This window comes from Amblyomma americanum, chromosome 4, assembly GCF_052857255.1.
Source record: "Amblyomma americanum isolate KBUSLIRL-KWMA chromosome 4, ASM5285725v1, whole genome shotgun sequence".
Lineage (NCBI taxonomy): Eukaryota > Metazoa > Arthropoda > Arachnida > Ixodida > Ixodidae > Amblyomma > Amblyomma americanum.
In genome coordinates this window covers 208,230,029-208,249,950 of record NC_135500.1, presented here as the reverse complement: position 1 = coordinate 208,249,950, position 19,922 = coordinate 208,230,029, and the positions used below count along the sequence as shown (strand labels likewise).

Below are 19,922 nucleotides of genomic sequence, written 5' to 3'. Positions count from 1 at the left end.
CCGATTTCACTTTATTTGTTAGTACGCTCATGTGCATCCTGTTCGTTCACATTTCTTTTTTTTTTTTCGTGGTATTTCACAACCCTCTGGTTATTTGGGGCAATCACCATCAGCTAATAACTGTTTTTGGCTTTGTTTTGCAGACGTGTCCCCGGTCACCTACCAGGAGCCTCAGTATTGGTGCACCATTGCGTACTATGAGCTGAACTCGAGGGTCGGCGAAATCTTCCACGCCCAGAATCACAGCATCGTCATCGACGGCTTCACTGACCCCTCCAACAACAACAACCGCTTTTGCCTTGGCCTCTTGTCCAACGTAAACCGCAACTCGACCATCGAGAACACGCGACGGCACATTGGCAAAGGTGAGAGACTTGTGTTCCTGCCTGCGTTAGCTGAGTGGATTTTGCCAAGATGTGCAAATCTTTCAAGTTTGAAGGAACCACGCATGATAGGCTAGTCATGAAAAGTGGTGTTGCAGTGCACTTTTTATCCTGATTTGTAATGAGAATGGAGCTGGGGCAGTTTGTTGTGGAAACGTGAGCGTATATGCTCTTCATTGCAACACAGCTGATGAACGCTTGGTCAGACAGGAAAGGAGCAGATGTGCATTTTCACTCGGTGTTTTTTGTTTTGCCCTTGCTAAGGATGTCCAAGTGAATGGCTTCATCTTTTGCCTTGCATATTCCTTTACTATGGCAATCTTTTTGGTCTACTATGGCCTCTTTTGGTTTACTGTGGCAATCTTGTTCTTTCCAGGTGTTCATCTGTACTATGTTGGAGGTGAAGTGTATGCTGAGTGTTTGAGTGACAGTGCCATCTTCGTGCAGAGCAGAAACTGCAACCACTCGCATCAATTTCACCCGACCACTGTCTGCAAGATTCCGTCGGGCTGTAGCCTGAAGATTTTCAACAACCGAGTGAGTTTCAGATGGTGTACGCTCTCGCTTTCTGCTGGCAGTGGCAGATCAGTACTTGTTGCTTGACATGCACTACTTTTTCTGCTCTGTGTGTCCCTCTTATTTGTGGAAAGATGCTTGCTTGCAACATAGAGCCCATTAGAGAGTTAACTCCGTGCTGGAGAAACTCCGTGTTGGAGAAACTCCGCGCTGGAGAAAATCCGCCCTGGAGAAAGAGTTGTGCTGCCAGCTGTCAGTTTTTGGAGCTCGTCTTGGAAAATTCTTAGGACAAAAAGACAGATCTAAGGAGAGAACAGATGAGCAAAGTTGCAATTTGCAACTGACATTAATTGAAGGGTCTTCTAAATGCTGCCAGGCGTGTGCAGTGTTACTGGGCAGGTGTTGCTAGTCACATGTTACGTATTTGTTTTTTAATGGCTGTTCGCAGTAGACATCAGTTGCAAGTTGCTTCGTCTGTGTGCTCTCTTCTGCATCCCACCTTTTTGTGCTAAAACAATTGAAGGAAGCCATGAGTTACTGTACCCAGGGAAAACATAGGGGAATGTTTTTGCCCTTTTCTATTTTTTTTTTGTGGTGGTGATCAAAGGGAGATAACAGTATATTGTATTTATTCACGTATTATGCGTACTTTTTCCTTTAAGGGGGGACGCGGGGATCAGATCGCGAAAATCGCAGAAAAAATCGATTTTTGGAAAATGGCAGATTCGGATTCTGCATTACCTTTTCTATCACAGCTAAAAAAATTTCCGCCGAAAACAGTCTCTAAGCGTACCTAAAAAATATTTTTCTGACCGCGGGTCGCAAAAAACTGGCCAAAATCCGCGCAAAAACGGCCGATTTCAGAGCGCGATACCGCCGCACCTTCACCGCCGCCTATGGCAAGTTTGGTGTCACTGGAAAGCTTGCTTCACCGCGGTTCTTCTCCCAGTGGAACCACGTGTCTACGATAAAAAATAAATGCACAGACGTGAAAAATACGAGGGCACCCGCGAAGTCGCAGCTAGGCGCTGATTGGCCGCGCCAGTCACGTGGTGCTCAGCGCGCCCTGCGATTGGCTGCCGAAAGGCATGCCGCTTCTCCGGTTGTCTGCTGCGCGCGTGCTTCGTGAAAACGATAGTTTGCGATTCAACTCGTGCTGTCCGTGCTGTCCGTTCTGCATTTTCGTCAACTCATCTGCTGCGTGTGGTTTCGTACGTGAGCCCGCGATGGAGCGTCGCACGGGCCAGAAGTACAGGACGAAGTATGCTTACGGGAAGCGTAAGCGCAAGCCTCCTATTCCAAAACAGAAGCGGCCAGCAGCAACTGAACCGCACGAACGGAGGTCCGCTCCGATATCCAGTCACGCCGATGTGTCGTCGGAAGCAAGCCTGCCCTTGGAATCAGCGACCAGCAGTGAATCTGGGGGCCTGGCGCCGTCCGCTAGCCATGACATCGCAGTGCAGTACCGACCCGGACTCAGTTCCGTTTTTGCGGCGGCGAGTGGCGGTGCGGTGCCGGTTCAACGGGATGACGGCGAAGTTTTCCCTAAGCAGAAGCGCACCGTTCGAACGGTGCACCTGCCCTCGGAATCAATGACTGGCAGTGAATCTGTGGGCCCGGCGCCGTCCTCAAGCCGTGACATCGCAGTGCAGTACCGACCCGGACTCAGTTCCGTTTTTGCGGCGGCGAGTGACGATGCGATGCCTGCTCAACGGGATGACGGTGAAGTTTTCCCTAAGCAGAAGCGCACCGTTCGAACGGTGCACCTGCCCTCGGAATCAATGACCGGCAGTGAATCTGTGGGCCCGGTGCCGTCCTCAAGCCGTGACATCGCAGTGCAGTACCGACCCGGACTCAGTTCCGTTTTTGCGGCGGCGAGTGACGATGCGATGCCAGCTCAACGGGATGACGGTGAAGTTTTCCCTAAGCAGAAGCGCACCGTTCGAACGGTGCACCTGCCCTCGGAATCAATGACCGGCAGTGAATCTGGGGACCCGGCGCCGTCCACAAGCCGTGACATCGCAGTGCAGCACCGGCCCGGGCAAAGTTCCGTTTTTGCGGCGGCGAGTGACGATGCGATGCCAGCTCAACGGGATGACAGCGAGCTTTTTCCAAAACAGAAGCGCACCGTTCAGGTGAACCTGGAACCACGTTTTGTGACCTTGGAAGCAGCTGAGGAGCAAGCGTGCAGCGTCCGTGCTACACTTCGCGCGGTGTCGTCAACAGAGCGCAAGTTCGGGTTCGCGCGGCAGACAGAGGAAGAATCGGCCCCAGATGAAGATGAATTCACATTAATTCAAGCTAGTGTAATGAATTCGATAATAGGGTCTTTACTGTGCCCAAAATGCTCTAAGAAGAGGTTGTCATTGAAGCACGAGACTAAACTGGGCCTAGCAGTAAAATTGGTGCTTTCCTGTGGTGCTTGCGGCCCTATTGCTTCACATTGGTCATCAAAAAGGAAGTCTGAAGGAAGGACTTTTGAGGTCAATATAAGAGCTATGCAAGCCATCAAGACCATTGGAAAAGGGCCCACTGCCCTGAACGACTTCTGGGCCACAATGAACGTCTCACATCGTGGGCTGCATCAAAAAACCTATCAGGGCCACCTAAAAAAATTGTTTAAACCTGGAGCAGAGGAAGCTGCACAAAACATTTTTGCAGATGCTGTACTTGCTGTCAAAGACGTCTACAGCAAGATGCAACCATCCAGCCCAAGTAACATAACAGTTGTGTATGATGGCACTTGGCTTACACGAGGCCACAGCTCTCACATTGGTGTAGGATGTATTATCGAATTTTATACCGGGCTTGTGCTGGATTGCACCGTACTGTCAAATTTCTGCCTAGGGTGCTGTCAGCAACCAGCGGAGAGTGACCCTAGCTATGGCACTTGGATTGAGCAGCATCAGTGCCAGAAAAACACAGATGTTGCCTCAGGTCAGATGGAGGTGGAAGCTGCACTAATACTTTTCAGGCGTTCTTTCAGCAGCTATGGCCTTCGCTACACGAATGTCATATGTGATGGTGACAGCCGAACATATCTTGCACTCTGCAAAGATGAGGTATACGGCTTCATACCCCTGACTAAGGAGGACTGCATAAACCATGTGCAGAAGAGGATGGGCACTGCACTCCGCACACTGGTTGCAAGAGCAAAGAAAGGGGAGCCATTGGGTGGGAAAGGTGGACTCACGCAGGACCTAATTAAAAAACTGACCAATTACTATGGTTTAGCCTTGCGCAGAAACACCGAAGTCAGTGACATGCAAAGGGCCGTGATGGCCACATTGTACCATGTGACATCTACAGATGACGAGCCTCATCATGAGCTGTGCCCACCTGGCCCTGACAGTTGGTGCAGACATAGGTCAGCACAGGCCAAAATGGAGCCACCACCGCCTCATAAGTACAAGCTACCAAGACGTGTAGCAGAGGCATTGCTACCTGTCTACCAACGCCTGTCTGACCCGCAACTGCTGGAGCGTTGCAAGGGCAACAAGACGCAGAATGCTGCAGAAAGCTTACATTCTGTCATCTGGTCAATGATTTCCAAAGATCAGCATGCTTCATTGTTTGCAGTGGAGACTGCAGTCCATGAAGCAGTTGCACGCTACAACTTTGGTAACTTGCGTGCCTACACTGAAGTATGCAAGTCTGTGGGCATCAAACCCGGTAGCCTTGCCCTTGAGAGAGCTCAGGAGAAGGACAAACAAAGAAAAAGAAAAGCATGCAGTGCAGAAAAAACGAAAGAGCAAAGGCATAAGAAGACCCCTGCAAGCAAAGACACCAAGTATTACAGCCCTGGGGCATTCTGAAGAACATGTGGCGGCTGTGCAACTTTAGAGCCAGTTTTCTCAGAAGTGAGTTTTGAGCCGACTGTCCTGCTTGCAGAAAGCATAGAACAACTATGCCTTGTCGGATTTGCATGAGGTTTATTGCGTTGTATTTCTTAGTAAATTCTCTGTGCAGTGACATTCCTATATTTTTTAATAACTATCTCATTTTTTTACTGCTTAGCTAAATTAGCGCGTTGATAACGACCTCATTTTTCAGACATGGATATGTTGTCCTGTGTAAAAAAAATTAAGAGTGATAAAATTATTTGGAGAATGTCGCTGCATGAACTATTCATTTTGCTAAAACATAAAAGCAACTGTGGGTTTCTACCATGTTTTTTTGTCATGCCAGGCTTTCTGCAAGTTGAGTGCAAATAAAAATTTGTAATATCAAAACTACTCAAGATATATCAATGAAACTTTGTATTTAGTCATTCTGCACACTTTCCAATAGCCATGTCAAATTTCATTGCTCTACTACAAAAAATAAGGAAATTGACTCCGATCCCCACCTCCCCCCTTAAATTAAGGCTTTGAAAAAGGGGTGAGAAAATTTTGTGAACACATCCTAAAAAACTCTGCAAAGGTTGTAACGCACAGTGCATACCATATATTGTCGCCTATATGTCAACCCCTCAAACTCGCATCCCTCGCTGGCCAAAAAAATGTCGACTCCAATTGTAGGACACATACTCCCTTCCACCCTAGTCCATGGTATGTAGTTCCCCGCCGCATGGTATGACAGCGCATGCGCAGCTCAAAACAATAAACACTCAACGATACATCCGTAAAGCTAGCAGTCGCAGGCAAATGGAGATAACAGCCGATAGAATGGCACCCTCGCGTGCGGCCCGGCTACAGTAGATTCTCGATGATACGAATTCTGCAGGACCCCGAAAAATATTCGCATCATCCCGGATTTGTATGAGCCAAAACAAGCCAAGTTTAGCATGAAGATGAAACACAAAGTTTATTTTGCGCAATTACTTTTGGCTGAAAAAGTCAGTAATGCTGGTTGGCACTTTCTTGGGCTCAATTTCGCCAATCAGCTCATTGAAAAGAATAAAACCATGCCGCAGTTTCGTCGCTCACACTGCCGGTGCAGCACAGAACGTCAAGGCTGTTGAGGGTTTCTGCTATCGATGGTAGTGGGTCACCCTCTTTTTCATCGCGGTCTTATGGCGACAGCTCATTTTTTTTATAAATTAAATCTTAGTGGTTCGCAACCCGCAAGTTGCTTGTCATCTGCAGTGACAAAGTCGTAAGCAGAAGCTTGAACATCCAACACGTCTCCCAACCTTCAATAGTAGCAAATCATCGTCAGACTCTTCGGCATTTGGCTATGCCATCGTTGCCGTCGTGAATCTACACTTAGGCAGCAGTTCTCGATTGTTTTCGTAGTCTCACTGTCCCAAGACATGTAGTAGTAGTAAGTGTATAATCAAGAATATAACAAAAAGAAGTTAAAAGATTTTTGCTCACCCCGGCATCAACCATCACTGTATCGGCGGCACCTGAGCTGGGGCAGCGGAAAGAAAGGATAGAAGGCAGTATGAAGAAGGGAAATGAAAGAGGTGAGGGGACAGCAAGAAAGGACATAGGGAGAGGACATATATACACTGTTTACAAAAAGTCAAAATAAAGTTGTCCAGGTCGTGCGCGTGTACAGAAAGTGATAAAATAAAAATAAATGATAATACATATAAAAAACACGCGCACAACACTTTGCACACAACAGCTGGGGTGGGACGCCCAGCTGTTAAGCGTCCGAGGTAGTGCACGGGGAGCGTTCTGTCACAGCGCATCACTACCTGGCGCAGAACAGACGGGACATCAAGCCCGTCTGTTCGAGAAATTCACAGAGGCTCACCATTGTTCGCTCACGGGTGCGTGCACTACCCTGCGGCCACAGTAGTGTCTTGAGCGAGTCCGGGAGTAGGCCCAGCTCTCTGTAGGCCGCGAGCATATCGCGACGAGCATCAGCGAACGCGGTACAGCGAAGGAGCAGGTGCTTTAGTGTCTCCACTGCACCGCATCCATCACACACTTCACTCGTCGCAAGTCTGTGACGCATTCGTCTGTCCCCAGGCCACACGCAGCCGATGCGCGCACGGAGGATCATTGCGCGTTGCGACCGCGATAGAGTGCGGCAGCCGTTAATGCTGGCGATGGCCAGAAAATTGCGTCCAGCAGACTAATCCGCAAGGTGTCATCTTTCTGATCAGTGTTTGCGAGTAATTGCCTCACTAAAAGGCCCTTGAAGTGATGGTTTACATTCCGGATTTTTTTAGCGTCCAACGGCTGCAGGTGGTCCTTTCGTGTCCGCAGGCAAGAGCCTGACTGACATTGTTTGATGTCACTTGCCTAGTAAGGGCGGAGCACTGATCGATAAATTTTTTTCTTCAATGATATTTTTTCTGAGCTCTGCCGATAAGAAACTTTCGAAAAAGATTTGTGGTCATCCAGATTTTCTTACTAGCTTTGTACAAACAAGGCAAATGCCCAGTTAACCGAAAGCATTTCGGTTGCTTAGTCTTGCCAGTGACTGTGAGCGTAATTTTTTCGGAACCATCAGCCTTGGAACCGAAAAGTACAGGCACTCTTTCCTTAGTTTTCTGGCCTGTCCTGACAAGCCTGGCCCTTCACACACAAACTCTTGCTCGGTTGCAGGTTGAAGAAGATGCCTGCCTCATTGGCATTGAAAATGTTGCGTGGCGTGTATCCCAAAGTCGGCGCTGGCAGCGACTCAGTCCAGTCGCAACAGCTGTCTCGTCCACTTTTTTACCTTGTTCGCTAACAGTTCTGTAAACAAGCCCGTGCCTTTCATTAATATTTGAAGTGATGCCACTCTTCGGACATTAGAAAATTTTCAGTGCTAAGAGAAAGGGCAATGTCGGCCTTCTCCCGTAGCACCTGGCCGTCCACATTGACGCCGGCTGCAGTCACCTCGTGCTCTTTGCTTGACGTTGACACCGAAGTGCTGGGAATTCTTCAAAATGATGTCCCGCTGCCCAACAATAGTGCAGAGCGTTGCCAGCGCTAGTCCTAGTGGCCCGTGTGCTGCATGATATCAGTGCATGTTAAAGAACCCCAGGTGGCCGGAATTTCCGGAGCGCTTCACTACGGCGTTTCTCATAGCCTTAGTCGCTTTGGGGCGTTAAGCCCTCATAAACCAAACCAAAACATTGAGTGCATTGCTTTGAAATGTATGTTTACGCCCGCGCTATTTACCCGAGCGTGTCACGCGCAGGATACCACAGCGCGCACCTGTGGTTCGGCACTACTCGCACTGAACACCGTGCTCCCGCAGCAAGTTTTACGTCTGTAAAGCCAAAATTCTGAGAACTCAAGTGCAAGCATGGCATGAGAACTGATATAATGAGGCAAGCAGTAAGCCTAGCCTCGTAGTGCTTAAAGTTCAGCTGCCTAGCAGGCAAGTTAGCAGGTGATTTTCGAAAGGATGAAGCGCACGTGTCTTGTACTTTCCAGTGTTTTTAGCGGATAATATGCCATGGCTGTGGACGGTGTTTTTTTTTTCTCGCAAGCCGAAAACTTGAGTCTCCGACTGTACACGATTACTTCTGCAAGAATGCCATATCAAAACAACTTAAACATATGCCCCATATTGACAACGGAGAACATTGATTGAGTGTGCCGCTTTGTTTCACAGTGCTTGTAGAATGTTCGGTATTTTGAGCATGTAACAAAATGACAGATTTACCTCGAGATACATGTCGTAAATGATGTGATTGCTGACTTGTAAAGTGCATTACCCGCTGAATCAAGCTATGTCATTGTCATTCGTTTGCTCCACAGCGTACACGTTATAACAAGCTTTTCACTTTTAATCAAGTTCGCTTTCCCAGTAGCTGTCAAACTCGCAGGTCTTTTTTAAGCTGCACTGCAGACTGTACATCCGCACTGTAGATGCAGCACAAGAGCTGTTTGTGCAATAAAAGAGAGAGGAAGTGCGGCGACGAAATGAGAAAGCGCGCAGTGGGTACTCCCAGTTTCTATTTTTCTGCCAAAGATGACGCTCCCCGTCGGAAGCACTAGCACCACTCGGCAGTGCTTTCTGAACCTATAGTGACTTCTCTGCAGTTCTTTGGTGCAAGGGGGTGAAGCGCAAAAAAATAAAATAAAATACTAGTGCGCTAGTCTACAAGTGAGTCATTCCTGCGGGGACATGACATGAAGGGGACAAACGATCTAGCTTCTTCACAGAGCCTAAGCGCTAGGTGCTTAAGCATTTCAGAACTACAATGACGCTCTTGCATACGAGTGGGCCGTGTCTGGGGAACGCAGCAGGAAAAGCAAAAATGTTGCAATAGTCAGCTGCCGCAGTGGCTTCCCCTCATGGCTTAGATGCAGTGGGACAAAGCACCTGAAAAATTTCGAAGATTTCGCCTTGTACTTTCACCATTGGCATCAAAGGACCAGGTGTGTTCATTACGAAGTTCATTACGCGCTGAAGAGAACGCAGATGCGTACCGAATTCTGCAATCACTAGATAAGGAGCTGTTCAGTCCTTGTGCCGGAAATGCTAATCAACATTTTTATGAAGTGATATTATTGATATATGTCCGCATACCTCATTTTACAGTTGCATTTCTGAAATTTAGTCGTTTTGGATCATACGTTTCCTGGATATTGCATTCTTTATTTGCATTAAAAGAAAGTATCGACAATGTTTTTCTGTATTAGGAGACACGTCTGGACTAGAAGGCATGTTCTTTGTCCTCGCTTTTGCACTTCAAGATGCAGCAAACTCGGCCACCAGGCTACTGAGCTTTGTGGAAAGCCAACATCTTTTTCTCCAAGAAAGAAAAGCATGTGAATGCATGAAGAGGCAGGAGTGGCACCAGAATGCTTGTCTCCTGGGGGCATAACACAGTTACCTAGTTCTGCAGCTCGGAAAGGGGGGGGGGGCAAAGAAGTGGGAAGTCTTGTATGCACTTTCATCACTTGGGGATGAGGGTGAGCAGAAATATTAAAGGGTCAACTGGTTTTTCTTGCAGCTTTCTAGCTTCACCTCTAGTGAGGGAGGCTCTTGCCACAATGGCTGAAGTTGGCAGCCTGCACCATGAAGTGCTCATGGTGTGTTACTTGCCACATATGTGCGCTCTTGTGCTACTTGTGACACCTAGACTTCTAGAATTGAGGTCCTTGCTGTACAGTGGCTTAAAAAAGATGGTCGTTTGAGTGCTCGGCAAAATGAATGTGCAATAAAAGATGGATCTGTGTTTGTTTTTTTTCTTTTTGCACGTGCGCAGGAGTTTGCAGAGCTGCTGACGATGGCAGTTAACCATGGCTTTGAAGCGGTCTACGAGCTGACGAAGATGTGCTTAATCCGCATAAGCTTTGTCAAAGGCTGGGGCGCCGAGTATCATCGCCAGGACGTGACCTCAACACCCTGCTGGATTGAAGTGCACCTTTCAGGGCCCCTGCAGTGGCTTGACAAGGTGCTCACGCAGATGGGCTCGCCACATAACCCCATCTCCTCTGTTTCGTGACAAGACGGTCTCCTGTCTACTACCAGCAGTACTCTCTCCCTTTCACCCTTCCCCCTCTCACAACCCTTTCACGTTTCGAACATCCAGCAGCAGCAGAGTCCCACATCCACAGCCCACGCCAGCCGAACATTGACGACGTCCCTTACTGGCGCACTTAGTGCGTCTCTCGCAACGCACGCTCCATGTTGGAAACTATTCTCCGTGTGCGCCTGGCCTCAAGTAGGGGCCAGCTCTGCTCATCTTGGGCGCTGGTGTCGGGAGTGCAGAACGATGCGTGCATTCTTCACGGTGTGGTTCGTTCCCTCAGCTTTGTTGTGACTGAGACATTTTAAGTTTCTTTTTTTTTTTTGTATGCTTCCTCACGTCACAATCGCCACTCAACAACGTCTACACGCGAGCTACAGGCGCAGTTGTGGGGCCTCAGTACTGCGCGGGGACTCGTGTTGCCTCCGCTGGTGGTTAAGCACGTGTGCGTGTGTAGTAATTTTTTCATTCTTTGGCTTTTGTCTTCTTCGTGCATGGAAGACCCTCAAAGGGATGTTCTGCTTTCTGTGCAGTAGAGTGCACGCAAAACACGAAACACATTTGCAGTGCATTTTGTCTTCAGCCTTGTGCTGGATGTGATGAGGTCGTGATTACGAGGTTGCATAACAACTGTGCAGGAGTGCAGCTCATCTGCTATCCGCAGGACGAGGTGCTACGCAACACCTTTTTTTTTTTTTTGTCACCACCAGGCGCTGTTTATTTTTCCTTTCCCACAATATTCCGGAAAATTTCTGTTTGTGAGCGACTGCTTAGTAACTGTAGTGCAACCACATTTTTTTTTTAACCCAGCTTTCTTCAAGGCGTAGTAGGGCTCTGCACATAATGCAAGGAACACAAAGTCGAGATTCTGTTGTATGGCTTGCGCATGTAAGAAGAGCTTGGAAATTCCAAGAAAGGTGCACTATTTTTCCTGATGGCCTTGCTACAATTTCGTTACTCTTCCATTGTCGGTGTTACCTTTTTAGCTTTTGATTTTAAATATAGTGGTTGCAGATTTCAAATGTGGAGAACGATTGCATGCATAGGAAAGTCAAGTGCGAAGGAAACTTCCACCGCGCGCTTTGACAACCTTTTTCCTTTGAGCACACATGTACTGCTTGCAGACAGTTTGTTACTGTGGTGGGCTGCCTGCCAAGGTGTCCAGATCTTCATTTTTAAAATGCTATTTGCAGTAATGATTTGTTGGTGCTGTGTACACATATCGTACTGCATTGCTGTGTCATGTTGTTTGTTTTTATTTTTCTACTTTTCTGCTTTGATATGTGGGATCTGTGAAATTGGTTTTAAAGGTGTGAAACATCCATGAAAGCGTAGATACTGACTATAGACATTTGATGGCTGCTCAGTAGGTGCAGCTTTTAAATCAAGATCAGATTGGTTGTTTGCGCCTTCTAGACTTTCCTGTAAAGCTTACCACTTGTAGGCTTTTACGCTTGCATCGTCTACTTCCACACTGTGCAGAGATGCCGTTATTTCTGTAGCATTTTCGTGGGTACCCGTGATGTCCTGCTTAGTTCTGCATTTTCACAGTGCAAAAACGAGGAATCATCGGCAATTGCAAAGATGATGCTGTGGTGGGAATGGCATGCTAACTGCGCTACACTGTACTTTTGCGTGAAATCTGCTATGTATATCTAAAAGGGGAAATTCATTAAAGACACTGCTCTAGCACTGGACTTAAATTTAATTCCAAAAAGCAGCAGATGCAGCATGAAGTTCTGGGCTATGGAGACTAGTGTGATGAGAAGGATATGGGTCATGCTCGTGTGCACCTATTAGATGGAAAGTTTAAAAATGGTGATTATCGAAATCCAATCCTGCACTTTTCCATACTACCTGCCGCGGTGGCTCAGTGGTTAGGGCGCTCGACTGCTGATCCGGAGTTCCCGGGTTCGAACCCTACCGCGGCGGCTGCGTTTTTATGGAGGAAAAACGCTAAGGCGCCCGTGTGCCGTGCGATGTCAGTGCATGTTAAAGATCCCCAGGTGGTCGAAATTATTCCGGAGCCCTCCACTACCGCGCCCCTTTCTTCCTTTCTTCTTTCACTCCCTCCTTTATCCCTTCTCTTACGGGGTTCAGGTGTCCAAGGATATATGAGACAGATACTGCGCCATTTCCTTTCCCCAAAAACCAATTATTATTATTATTTTCCATACTTTTTCACTTTTTGCTGGTGTAGTGATAATTATTGCATGTGATTTGTGGTCTTGCCTCAGTGGTACAGCCATTACTGAGCTAATGTTATCCAAAACACAACAAACTCGCAAGCAAGAGAAATGAGGGGCTGATCTGACTGTGTCTTATAGAAGTATAATGCAACAACAGCCTAGAAGTCGATGCTGCATGCTGCCACTCCTGGTTGGCCTTTAGAGGGCTGCATTTTCATTCCTGCTTCCTGTTCTCATTGCTTTGCCTAACTTTCTTGTTTCTTTTGCAGCATCCGGTTACAGGCACTCTGCCTTTCCTCAGACTTCACACTCCTGCCATTCAACATCATTGCATGCTGCTTTTCATTCCATCACCTTTTTACGTTCTTGCTACTACAGCTGCTCTTTGTTCTTGGTTACTAGCTCCAGTGTCTCTAGTTTTTTCTGTGTTCTGGCTACTGCCTCAGACTTGTGGCACTTTGATCTCGGGCTCTTGTGGCGCCTCCAAAATTTTCACGTAGAGCATAATACTGATGCCTTTTCCCTCGTGCATCACCATTTAGCTATCCCACTTGGTTTCATACCATCGAGGCCCATGTACTGTGCGATGTCAGTGCACGTTAAAGAACCGCAGGTGGTCGAAATTTCCGGAGCCCTTCACTACGGCATCCCCCATAGCCTGTGTTGCTTTGGGACGTTAAACCCCCATAAACCAAACCAAACTTAACAAGCAACTGGGTTTGAGCGGCACAGGCTTGGCCATGATCTATGATCTAGCTTGTTCAATTTCCTCCTCTTAGCTTTCCCTGTTACCTCTGTCTGCCATTGCCTTTTGCATTGCATGTGCATCAAAAAACGAAAAGCTGCACAGTCTTCCTAATCTGTGTTGTATTGCTATTGTCTTTACCCCCCTTCCCCCGACGGACACATTTCTTTGTTCGGAAATGCTGCTAAAATGACCATTTTGGTATTGCCATCTGTCGGGAAACCAAGAAAAAATAAAGCTTTGGACGAATCCTGCATGCCTTAAACCGGACACAAAGTGCGGGATTAAGTAGAAGGTGGTTGAGGCAGTGTGTGTGCGGTAATGTACAGTCGGTGGTGCATTTGGATGTATGAAGCTGAAAAACATCAGTGACATTGACAACAGCTAAGTGGTATTGGCGCAAGCAAAGGAAGTAGAGTGGCTTCAAGTGGCTTTCAGGTTTCTGCAAAGAAGGAAAAAGAATCATTTTCATTTGTCTTTCAGATTGCTGGAAAGAAGGAAAAAATCATTTCTATAGCATTAACACAAGGAGCCAAATTTCTTTGGTCCTATGTTCTCATTTTTCCAGGCAGTTTCTATACTTGTCAGTTTCGCTTTTAACAGGTGGTGCTCTGTGAGACACTGGATTTAATGGTTCTAGTCAATGGGTATCATCGTATGAAACGCAAACTTCTGTGTTGTTTCTCAACCTCTGGCATCTGCTGCAAAACATGACAAAACTACTTGATAGTAACCTCCAGATTAAAGCCTGCTTTTTTAAAATGCTAATGGCCATTCCCATCACTGCATTTTATCACTTCACAATGTCTTATTTGCATCCTTCAGTAACTTTTGAAGCAAATACCACCTGGCTCACTGAAGTGTATTGTCGTTATGAAAACAAGACAACCAGTTGGCTATCGTCCCCTTAGTGAAAAGAGCATCTGTAAGGCCTTGAGTTGGCTGGTATTGAGATCTTCTCTCAAGCTGTTTTAATAATGTCAGTATCAATGGTAGAGAGCTTTAGTTGTGTGCAATGTTACGTGACATGTCTGTTATTGCCACTCGCTTTGGTTTCTACCATTTGTACTGAATGGATTGGCCTTCCAGCTGTCAGTTTACTAGTGAAGGTGTGGGTGACTAGATTAGTAAAAGTTTAATGAGATTGCTCCTTGATGGATTATGACCAACTGTGCTCAAACAGTAGTCAGTTATGTTGATGCTCGCCTTAGTGGATTGATTATAATCAGGAATATGCTATATGAAAATTAAGGTGGGAAAAAAACTGCTCATTTATTGATATCATATAAGCTTGCTCTTTGTGCGACTTGCAGTGCTTGAGCTGTTGCCAGAAAGCATACCGGGGATAAGTTGAGGTGCTGTCGTACTACGCACAAGGTGACTAATATCCCTGTCACACGGGCACCGCAAAGGCCTTTAAGAATCAGGTCCTTATATCCAAAGGCGTAAGGAGTGCAGCTACCCAGCAAAAATGCTATGCCTTTGCCGCTGAGGGCCTTTGAGGCGAAGGCGCGCGTCAGAGACCTTTGGAGCCCAAAGGCGTGGCCTTAGAGAACCTGCGATCGCAGTGCCATCCAACGTCAAAAAGCAAAAGCAATAAGCTGTGTCTGGCTTTGCTTTTTGTGCGGGTGTTTATATTTTATGCCCAGATTTCAAGACAGTGAAAGTGTTGCAGCAACACCAAGCGCCCCTGGTGGCCAAGGCAATACACAAAACCTGCTGCTGATGATGAGAGTAGCTGTTGCAGTACTTTTAAGGAAGCAATCAGAATAAAAAAATTGCCTTTGGGCTGCACCGTGTAGCTGCGTCGCTGCTCCTTTAAGCATTCGCTCCTTCAGTGAAAAAAGGTGCCTTTGCTGGAAAGGCCTTCGAGGAATGCCGTGTGACAGGGGTATAACTCACCAGATGGCTAAGAAGGTTTTGCCATTCCAAACGTTAATTGTCACCTTAACATTTGTCCGTAAAATGTGTTTTTTTTTTTTCCGTCGTATTCGCTGACAAATTGGTGCTTATTTCTCTCATGCAATGGTGGGGTGCATTAGCAAGTAAATGGAACCAATGAAATATTCTATAAAATGAAAGTCAACCGTCGTGACATGTCAACAGGCATCATCGACGCAAGACTGCATTTACCTCCATGTCAGTGCCTCATCACTTAGGCAGATTTGACATTTTCAGAAGCGCTAAAACACCGAGGACGCAGAGGGAACAGACAGGGACAGACAAGCGCTCGTCCCTGTCTGTTCCCTCTGCGTCCTCGGTGTTTTAGCGCTTCTGAAAATGTCAAATCTGCACCAACTAGCCCGATCCGCTACCCTTCTGCACTTAGGCAGTCGTCGTAATTACAAGCAAAAAGAAAGCATGTCAGTGCCTCATCACTTAGGCAGTCGTCGTAATTACAAGCAAAAAGAAAGCTGCAGAATATAAGGGCGGGGGGAGGGGGGTGCACTCCTTTGGATTAGCAAACCCCCCACTACCCTCCTCCTAGGTTGGTGCAGTCTGCTTGCCCGTGAGTCTACTATGGCCACTACTCATACATTGCAAGTCACATGAACTTGATGGTAGCGCATTTTTGTTTTAAGTGATACTTGTCTGCTCTTACCAGTTTCATAGAAGATTTGCTGCATTTTCAAGCAATATGTTTGAGCAGGAGCAAATGTTTGTTTGCAGCGACTGTGCCCAGCTTTTCCTCAATTGTCTTGCGGCGGTATTTGTTCCTGAATTCCTTTGTGAGGTTTTAACTTGTAAACTTGTGGGGTTTTCTTCTTTTTTTTCTCAATATACCTGTGCACATAGCTGGTGCAAACTGGATTTGTGGTGCTGTGATGTTCAATAGCCTGTAGACGTTGATTTTCTTGCCTGTACATATTTAGATGGGCTTACAGTCACGGTAGGCTGGTGCAGCATATTCTGTGAGGATTCTGCCTGCTATTACCCGCTCCCAACGTTAAATGGTATCAGAGGTTGAGTCTGGCTGCCTTAGTAGTTGTGTCTTGTTTTTAGGAAGTGTCTGATCTGATGGGCATTTTGCCATGATTTCCGAATTCCTGCCTGCTTCGCTAGCTCACAAGGCGATTATCTTGGGCTTTCGCTAGTGTTTTGCACAAGTACGCCACGTGCCCAAGAAAATTTTTTGGCTGGACATTTTGTGTGTGAAAGCTTTAGCAGTGGGTTTCTTAATTAGGAACTTCTGCTGCAGAGTTTCTTTTAAGGCACCCAGTTTCACATCAGCACTTGGAGTTGCACTTTGGGTGTGTGCTTTAGCGTGTGTTGTCTGAAAGTGCCATTCGACTCAATTCAGGAGCAGCAGTCACGATTTGAAAGCATGTTATGTTGGGATTTAGCTGTCCTCTCTCTCTCTCCTCCCCACCAAGTTGCTCGGAACATTGTGTTAGGTTTTTTGTGCGTTGATTTTAGCTCTCTGGAGCATAGTTTGATGCAATAAGTCCACTGTTATTTACTGCTCTTGATTCTGCATTAGCATTGTATTATATACAGTTGCATCGAGGTTTGTTTTCGCTGCAATATGTTAGAACAAGATCTACATTTGGTCGTATCTGACGAAAGAGGAGGTAATGCATGTAATATAGCGCATGAGCATTTGCAGTTTTTTTTTTTTTGCGTTGCGGTGTAGCATTTTAACTTTTTAATCATAGTGTGTTGATGCTGACTTCATATTTTTCATGTTGTGACCGTGTGTGGTAGCAACTTCACACCTTAGTGAGGTGAGTGTCGGTGCATGCTGTCCTTTGTTACCCGCTGTGATGGCATAATGTGGTCGGTATTCGGTTGTATGCATAAACCACCGTTCATTCAACAGGTGCTAAGGATAGTGCAAAGTAGTGCATGCTGTACACACACATTATGCATGTAGCATACATTTTACGCACAGGTGCGGTGAAAACGAATGTTGTATGGCCCTGCCTTCTTTTCCTTTTGACTTCTTATTGTTTGTAAGATGTTTGCTCTCAGAGAGCCTTAGAGCATGGTTTTTGTCTTCATAAGGTTTTCTGGGAGTGAAAATTGGAGGCACAAGATGAAATTGCCTTCAGAATTTTATTTTCTTTTTTGTTAAGCACACTCTCTAATACACCATATTGATGAGATAATTTGCAGGGCAACAAGCTTGATATGCTCGAGAGTTATGTTGTGCGAACCTTTCAGCAGCAGGCAATTTTGCAAAGCATGGCCCTTTATTGCCATCGCCTTTTAAGCTTTGATGAGATTATTGCTATGTGCCTTCAAGTAAAGCCATTTTTACCAGTTTTTATGCCATAGTAAGGTGCCACTTTTTACAGGAAGCCGCTAGTTAGCATGCAGCAGTGCACTTTGGTGCTATATACAGCCATGTGAACAGCTCGTTACACGATCCGCTTTTCTTTTTGTTGCAAGTTGATACCTTCATTCTTATCGCAGGAGCAAGTCACATTCGTGTTTCTAAGCTTGGTTAAAGCTTTACGGTTTTGTACAGTTTATATTTGATGCAGCGTGATGTGTTGTGCGTCCTGATTTTGTATTTTGAATTTGACTGTAGCAGAAAATAAAAAAATTCCTCTGAACTTCTCGCCCCGGCGGCGTTCCTTTGTGGCTCTGTTCGCGACTTGCACTTAGCCGTTGGCCGCGCATTGCCAGCGGCCAGCTCAACTGATTGCAAGGATAGCGGGGCGGTATTTGCCGTGCCGGTCGAAGCGGAACGCCGCCGCATGCGCGCGGGAAAATCCGGGCGGGAAAACCTGTACGCGCTAGCAGGTCAGGAAAGGATGAGTACGCAGTACGCAACTTTGCCCTTTCTTTCATAGACGCGCGCCTATGTTTAGATTGGAGGTGGAGAGCAGTGGAGAGTTCGCACCATAGCTCGCACAATGCGCCAAAGTTGCGGCGCGTGCCCGTGGGCAGCACACGTGAGTTCAAGCCTGGCAACGCTGGCTTGTTTACAGGCGTGACGTCATAGCTCAACAGCATTTCCTACAACCAAGACGAGCGTGTGACGAGCGTGCATGCTGCCGGTGTTTGGCAGCCGGGGCTGCTTGGAAACTAGCAGACTCGTTACATGCTTGTAGCGAACGCTGGTGCTCACACCAGGCACGCTGCAAGCAACCTGGACGGCACGGACAGCTACCGCAACCGGTGAGGAGTTTCTTAATCGACTCTGCGCACGATTTTTTGCCGCCTACTAAAAGCTCGCTTACCGAAAGTTTGCGCGCTGGAATGCAATATTCGGCCTCTTATCAAGAACGGAATGTACTTGGCGTGTGGCAATTGAATGGACAGTAGTGACCTTACTTTGGCTGCTTGCTGTAATGCAGCCCTGAGTGCTGCACTGTCGTAGCTAGGTTTCGCGCACGTGCAGACGCTATCTATCCGTCGTAGTCGAGACAGCTTATCTTCAAATGTTGATCACGGGCAATTTTTCTTGCAGATTATGTGCTCTCTTCTGGTAGGAGTTCACGTGATTGGGGAAGCTGACATCAATCAGGTTAGCCAAAAAAGCGATGTCTTGGGAGTGATAAGGTTGCCGGATAAGAACGTCAGTCTTCAAGGTGTGCGGGAACTTATTGCCCACGAGTTGCCCACATTTCCCCACGACTTTCTGTTCCTAACCCAAGAAAGGTGCGTATCCGTGCTTGTTGGCATTTACTTTCAGCTCGCCTGCTGCGTATGGCATGCTCCCAGTGCAGTGTGTCAAAGAAAAGGCACGCGCTCAAGTTTGTAGCAGTACGCCAGCTGCCTTTTCTTCTTCTTTAAATCCGAAAACTATTGCACGCATGTTCCGCCGGTAAACAAGCTTGCTTGACTCCCAGTTTTTCTTTTTCTCAGGATTCCAGTGTTGAAGCACCAAGAAGAACATATAAACGCCACTGACGTTTTGGGCAACACAAACGCTCTATTTATTACGAGGCACTTTGGTGAGTATGATGCTGCAATACACCTGCTGTGCCATAGCTTATGTATTAACCATTTGCTTTCAGATCGATGGCGTATTGGAATTAAAAAGGCTGGTGGTCCTGTCATTGGTTTCATTTTTGCTGATCGAAATCTAAGTGTGACAGATCTTCGTTCAGAGATAAATGAACAGGCAAGTGGTTCATTCTGGTGGCTTTCTCATTGCTGTGTGGCCCTGTAGCAATCTGGCTCATGTGAGAACTCTGTTCTTTTATGTAAAGCTTTTAGATGGAGAGTTTGCCTTCTGCGATAGGAATGGTTGGCCTGTGCTCAATACCCAAGAGAGTGCACTCTTCGCCTGGGATGTTATTTCCCAAGGTGTCGTGACCTTACAGTTACCTCAGAACAAGCCTACTGCCCCGTTCGCCCTACGTGGAAACAAGGACTGCAGAAAGCGTAAAAAGCATAGGTTCGTGCTCATTTATTCAGTGTGACTATCTTGAAAAGTACAGTTTACAAACAGTTTTGTTCAATTTTTTTGGACAAGATTTAGAATGGGGCACATGTACTGGATACACTCCTATCCGCCTATCCAGAAGCCACACCCTATGTGTGATAAATGTTGGCATGCAGAGTCCGTTGTGCTTGCTGCAATAGGGTGATAAACGTAGAGATGAATGGAAAGCATATTTTCTTAAGTATCGTAGAATTGCATTCTATTGCATCCAAAGCTTTCTCTTGTACTTGAATTACCCATTCCATTCAAAACCATTCAAACATTTGTAACATTTGCAGTACCTCTTATATTATCTTGACCATGCGCAGTTTTAGTT

The 19,922-nt window shown here is 46.6% G+C and overlaps 3 protein-coding genes across 11 annotated transcripts in view; all 3 read left to right on the top strand.

Moving 5' to 3' along the window:
* The window catches only part of Mad (mothers against decapentaplegic homolog 1), a 33,617-nt gene extending 15,852 nt beyond the window's left edge, over window positions 1-17,765 (top strand). For 5 of the 9 annotated variants that reach the window (XM_077663181.1, XM_077663179.1, XM_077663187.1 and 2 more), the window contains exons 6-9: window positions 144-365; window positions 760-920; window positions 10,009-15,365; window positions 15,590-17,765. In XM_077663181.1, the coding sequence (XP_077519307.1) occupies window positions 144-365; window positions 760-920; window positions 10,009-10,248 (623 nt within the window). In that variant the 3' untranslated portion in view covers window positions 10,249-15,365; window positions 15,590-17,765. Of the gene's footprint in view, window positions 1-143; window positions 366-759; window positions 921-10,008; window positions 15,366-15,574 lie in introns of all 9 variants that reach the window. The other 4 variants (XM_077663182.1, XM_077663180.1, XM_077663188.1 and 1 more) reach the window with 1 other exon arrangement.
* On the top strand, window positions 2,071-4,981 carry LOC144127703 (uncharacterized). Its single transcript, XM_077660622.1, has 3 exons — window positions 2,071-2,550; window positions 2,692-2,698; window positions 2,744-4,981. Exons 1-3 carry the CDS (start codon window positions 2,126-2,128, stop codon window positions 4,712-4,714), a joined length of 2,403 nt encoding a protein of 800 aa, XP_077516748.1. The 5' UTR covers window positions 2,071-2,125; the 3' UTR covers window positions 4,715-4,981.
* A 186-nt stretch (window positions 17,766-17,951) lies between the features above and the next one.
* Window positions 17,952-19,922, top strand: part of LOC144129198 (uncharacterized) — a 28,866-nt gene continuing 26,895 nt past the window's right edge. The window contains exons 1-6 of the mRNA XM_077663178.1: window positions 17,952-17,977; window positions 18,144-18,333; window positions 18,626-18,816; window positions 19,024-19,112; window positions 19,176-19,282; window positions 19,371-19,558. Of these exons, the coding sequence (XP_077519304.1) occupies window positions 17,967-17,977; window positions 18,144-18,333; window positions 18,626-18,816; window positions 19,024-19,112; window positions 19,176-19,282; window positions 19,371-19,558 (776 nt within the window). The 5' untranslated portion in view covers window positions 17,952-17,966. The remainder of the gene's footprint in view (window positions 17,978-18,143; window positions 18,334-18,625; window positions 18,817-19,023; window positions 19,113-19,175; window positions 19,283-19,370; window positions 19,559-19,922) is intronic.